Source organism: Diospyros lotus, chromosome 2 (genome assembly GCF_014633365.1).
Source record: "Diospyros lotus cultivar Yz01 chromosome 2, ASM1463336v1, whole genome shotgun sequence".
Taxonomy (NCBI): Eukaryota; Viridiplantae; Streptophyta; class Magnoliopsida; order Ericales; family Ebenaceae; genus Diospyros; species Diospyros lotus.
Genome location: NC_068339.1, coordinates 1423283 through 1428643, shown reverse-complemented (window position 1 = coordinate 1428643; position 5361 = coordinate 1423283). Strand labels below are relative to the sequence as shown.

At 39.6% G+C, this 5361-nt stretch overlaps 1 protein-coding gene across 1 annotated transcript; it reads right to left on the bottom strand.

Annotated features, from left to right (window-relative positions):
- Positions 1-2718: 2718 nt before the first annotated feature.
- LOC127794112 (uncharacterized) lies at positions 2719-4553 on the bottom strand. Its single transcript, XM_052325013.1, has 3 exons — positions 4472-4553; positions 3135-3208; positions 2719-3048 (listed from the first exon to the last, which is right to left on the bottom strand). The coding sequence occupies exons 1-3, from the start codon at positions 4551-4553 to the stop codon at positions 2734-2736; spliced, it is 471 nt and encodes a 156-aa protein (XP_052180973.1). The 3' UTR covers positions 2719-2733.
- Positions 4554-5361: the final 808 nt, after the last annotated feature.

Genomic DNA, 5361 nt, shown 5'->3' with positions numbered 1-5361 from the left:
TATTGCTTCTAGTAGTGAAGAATCATTTTCATCCATGGCTTCGCATTCCTCTTACTCCCAACCAATGAAATGGGGTCATAAATTTTTAGATCAAAGGAGGAAAAAACCTAGATCGAGCTCACATTCGGAGCTCGAAACTTATCTAACCACAGTTTTTGAGTTTGGTGATGATACAGGTTTAAATTTTGAAATTTTGGAGTGGTGGAAAAGGCACAAGGAGACATTTCCAACTCTTGCAATTATTGCAAGTCAACTTCTTGCAGTTCCAGCTTCAACTGTAGCCGTTGAACAAACATTCAGTAGTGGAGGCAACATTTTGGACGAAAGAAGATCAAGATTGGCTCCAGAATCATTGGAAGCTCAAGTTTGCCTCGATGATTGGGAAAGAGCTAACATGCGACGTCAAGAAGAACTTATCCATTCATCATCATCTGACGAATGGGTTAATGATGGTTCAACAACGGCGACTTCCGACTCCAATGAAGATGCGTAGGATCCAAGTCCATATTTTATTTTTTTTCACATTTGTAAAAATTAATTACTTGTATTACATTTTTGTTGTAATTATTTTTTAATGAAATTAAGTCTAATTCTATTTTTTATTTTTTATTTTTCACATTTGTAAAAATTAATTACTTGTATTACATACTTGTTTAGTTGTTTTAATTATTTTTAATGAAATTATTACTTATATTTCTTCAATTTTTAGTAGTGTTTTTTTATTAAAAATATGGTTGAGAATATTTATATTTACAATTACATTTAACAATTAAAAATCGAAACCAAACCGAACCGAACAACGGAACAAGGACCAAAATTGAATACAACAATATTTAAAAAAAATTAAAAAAATTCGGTTTGAACCGGAACCGGAACCGGAACCGTTGACCGAACCGGCTCAAACCGTTGACCGAATCGGTCCAAACCGTTGACCGAACCGGCACGAACCGGAACCGGAACCGAACCGTCCCAAACCGCCCTTGGGCGGTTCGGTTCAGATTCAAAGATTTCTTGAACCGGAACCAGCGGTTCATGAACCGTGGCCATGTCTGCCTACGGGACCCAAGTGGCGGGGCTGAGAGTGGACACCACCCCGGTTGTTGGCTCAAGTGTTGTTGGCTCAAGTGGCGGGGCTGCGAGTAGACATGGCCACGGTTCATGAACCGCCGGTTCCGGTTCAAGAAATATTTGAACCTGAACCGAACCGCCCAAGGGCGGTTTGGGACGGTTCGGTTCCGGTTCCGGTTCGTGCCGGTTCGGTCAACAGTTTGGACCGGTTCGGTCAACGGTTTGAGCCGGTTCGGTCAACGGTTCCGGTTCCGGTTCAAACCGAATTTTTTTAATTTTTTTTAAATATTGTTGTATTCAATTTTGGTCCTTGTTCCGTTGTTCGGTTCGGTTTGGTTTCGATTTTTAATTGTTAAATGTAATTGTAAATATAAATATTCTCAACCATATTTTTAATAAAAAAACACTACTAAAAATTGAAGAAATATAAGTAATAATTTCATTAAAAATAATTAAAACAACTAAACAAGTATGTAATATAAGTAATTAATTTTTACAAATGTAAAAAATAAAAAATAAAAAATAGAATTAGGGGGGAGGGGTGCTGCAAGGGGGAGGGGGGGTTGTTCCGGTTCCGCGGAACCGGAACCGGCGGTTCCGGTTCCCCAGAACCTTGAACCGGAACCGGACCGAATTTCGCCGGTTCAGTCCGGTTTCGGTTCCGGTTCCGGTTCGGCCGGTTCCGGGTCCGGTTCCGGTTCGAACCGCCGGTTCGGTTCAATTTTGGCCATGTCTAGCTGCGAGTGGACACCACCCCAGGTTCCTTTGAGCAATAGCATTAATGTCGAGGTGACGTCGATTCCGAGAACAGTGCTGATGTGACACTCATGGGGCTAGGGTTGCGTTGGGTTTTGGAATGCTTTTGAGTTGGAGCGTAAAGCCTAACTATGACAATGGGGTGATTCCCGGGTTCATATGTCGAGGTTGTCCCTCTTAAGCAGGACTGGTTTGCCAATGGGTCGGTGTGGTCGTGTCTCCTTTAGAGAGATTGCATTTTTCCCGGTTAGGGTTAAATGCTGTGTGGGATTCTCTTAGGCTGGTGCATGTCGGGATTTATCAATTTTGTATATGATTTTTCATATCTGCATGAAAACGTTTTTGAACTCTCACTTAGATGATTCAGCATCTAATTTGGACTATGTCCCTGGAATATTCAAACGTTACAGGTAAAAACAGTGGCGCCAAGGGAAAGAATGTCAGCGAGATGTAGCTGCTATATTTAGTTTTCGTAGGTTTTGTCTATGATTACGATGTTCAGAGATTATGTAATATTTTCATGTGAAACATCGGTTTGGTTATTGTAAAGGAATTGTCGATTATATATCATTAAGGTTTCGATCTTGCTTCCGCTGATGTGATTGTTATTACCTGTCTTAGTTTATTTATTATTAAATTTGGATATGCTAAGAAGGTACGATCGGGATTGACGGGAAACGATTATGATGAAGGTATATGTATCGAGAGACTTACGTTGTGTGTTTGATGTTGAAAAATATATATATATATATATATATTCTCGAAATCTCGAGTTAACGCTTGTTCTGGGAAAACGAGACGTTACATTTATTATATCAACTCCCAACAACTCTGGTCGATCGACAAGCTATATATTGAGAATGAGAGGGGATTTGGGTTGCATGAAATAATGAGTCGACTATCCAATATTTATATATGTCCAGCAATCACTTGAGAAGTTGCCCTGCATTGGTTAAGCCCATATGTGTTGGACCAAGACATCATCCAATCACACTCTTTCCCGGCCGAATTCTTGCAACGATAGACGACAGCGCCTTCAGATTGAAAGGGGGTTGTACCGTTGCCGGTTCGCAAAAACATTCCCCACTGGCCATTTGGAATCTCCTGAGGGGTTGTTCCGATCTGGCCAAAGAAGTCATGGAACTTCACAAATTTTATGGTGTCACCAATTGTATTGTGAATGAGACGCACTATAGACCTTTTGGCCCGGCGCCATCTTGCAACCTATAGAGAGTATAAAAAATACACTTAGATTGCATAAACAATGAGTAGCATTCCTCATATAATATAGTATAGTAGTTGGTTGGTACCTGCACTGCACAGCAGACTCCAAGCGAAGCGGGTGATGCTGCTGTGTTGTGTCTCTTCTTGCCCACTTCTTCCCCTCCGAGGGCATATATATATAGATAGATAGATAGATGGGAAATTCTATTCACAACCACTTTTTCACTCTCTGCAATCATCAAAAATGTATTTTTATTCTTTTACTTTTTACAACCAATTTAATAATTTTTTGTAGCCAATATTTTACAAAAATACCCTCTTTCACACAGGCAACCATTCACACACATTCATCTCTATAATACATCTTTAAACCTTAACAATTTCGATTCACAAATACAAATTTCACGAGACAAGTTTACAAAATAAAAAACACATATATACATACATAAACACATATATATAATACAAACACAAAGATATATATTTTGCTCATTTTCTCTCTCGTTACCAGCATACGCGGCTGCCCAAACACAAAAAAAATTCATGACAAACACAAAAAATGAATGAAAATAAATAATCACACACTATATATATATATACACATAACATATATATATATATACACGCGCACACAGACACACACATACATATATATATGTATGTAGCAAACACAAACATATATATATATACCTATATATATCTATATGTATGTTTGTGTGTGTGTTGGCGTGTTAATATATATATATATGTATGTTTTTTTTGTTATATTGATAATTTTTTGTTGTATTATATACATTGGATCTGATATTTTTTTGTTATATTATTTTTGTTTTGGAAGGGATGGCTGGCGATTTTGAAAGGGGTGGATGGCTGGTAAGTAATTGAGAAAGAAAATAGATGTGAGAGTAAAAATAAGTTTTCAAAATATGATATCTTAGATATATTAAAATATCGCTATGAAGAGTAAAAATGTGGTTGCGAATAGAATTTCACTATATAGATAGGAATGAGGAAGAGTCCTTTAACAGCCTCAATTGACAAAAAGGGGTACTAGTCTAGAACAATAATGGGGGTAGTGACGTCACGTAACCCTAGTTAGTAATCAACTGAATAATTAATCACCTATAAAACTTTATATGTGACTTTTACTGTTAAGATATTTAAAACGTGTACTAAAAATAAATATTTTTATTACTTTCCCCACTAATAAAAATAAACTATTTTATTAAATTTATACACATCATCAAATAGTAATTATCTTAAATTAGAGATAAAAAATTTAACATTTTTTTTCAAAATCTATTATGTAATTAATAGGAAAAAATTCTCTCATCATCCTTTTTTTCAAATAGGATACTGTTATATGTATTTCCCCCATCACCCCACATGGGCCAGACTCAGTCCGATAGACCGACCCAATCACCCAAGGCCAAAAAGGCCTGGACGGCCTCGTCAAGGAAAGCCCACCCTCCACCAAAAATTCGGAACTCGTAAAGCGAGTTCATGGCGAGCTCCCGATAAGCCCACAACAAGCTCCAAGCAATCGACTAACGAGCTCCTGAAATATCCTCCAAATCGCTGGACCATCCAGGTCGCCGCCCTAAAACCTCCAGCTCGCATGAGTGTCAAAGCTGCTGAGAAGTCAGAAGTAGGGTCCGATCACTTTATCTGTAACAGCTCATGCCCCTTGTAATGAGGATCCCACTCCCGGTCTTGTGAAGGCGATAAGAGCTGTTTGTCCCCCATTACACAATTACTGTATTTTTATATGTTATCTGAATTGTAAAAGCCCCTCAGTATAAATGAGAGTCAAAGAGACCATGAGGGGCAAGGACAGAGGGAATAATCAGATAGTGCCACTCCGAGAGAATAATCAGACTGCGGTCGTGGACTAGGCATCGTTCTGGCCGAACCACGTAAAAATTCTGGTGTACATGCTTGGAATTTTGGGGGTTTTCCTTTCTTCTCGGTATTTTTGGATTTACTCACCACGGCCCAAAACGAATCACGGTCGGCCGAAATTGAACGTCGACATTTTGGCGCTAGAGGAAGGGGCCGCTCTGATCAATAGCCATGGCTAGAGGAAGGAATACTCGAAGTTCCGAGGCGGCGGTCGACCCACTTGAAAATCACCATGATCGACCACGAGACTTACCACCAAATGGAGGACCCGTTGCCCCGACAGCTGATACTCCTTTGCCGCCGCCCGCCGAAGACGCTCCCGGCATACCACCACGAGGCCCTGTCCATCCTACTGTCCAAATCACTGGGACAGGGACGATCCGGGACTGGCAGCAGCGCCAGGAAGCATTG

Bases quoted from the DNA above. Each gene is read 5' to 3' on its own strand.
- LOC127794112 (XM_052325013.1), bottom strand. From the start codon at position 4,553: ATGAACTCGCTTTACGAGTTCCGAATTTTTGGTGGAGGGTGGGCTTTC. The intron at 3,209-4,471 runs GTGATTGGGTCG...ATGCCCTCGGAG, and splicing joins CCAGGCCTTTTTGGCCTTGG to GGGAAGAAGTGGGCAAGAAG. The intron at 3,049-3,134 runs GTACCAACCAAC...TACTCTCTATAG, and splicing joins GAGTCTGCTGTGCAGTGCAG to GTTGCAAGATGGCGCCGGGC.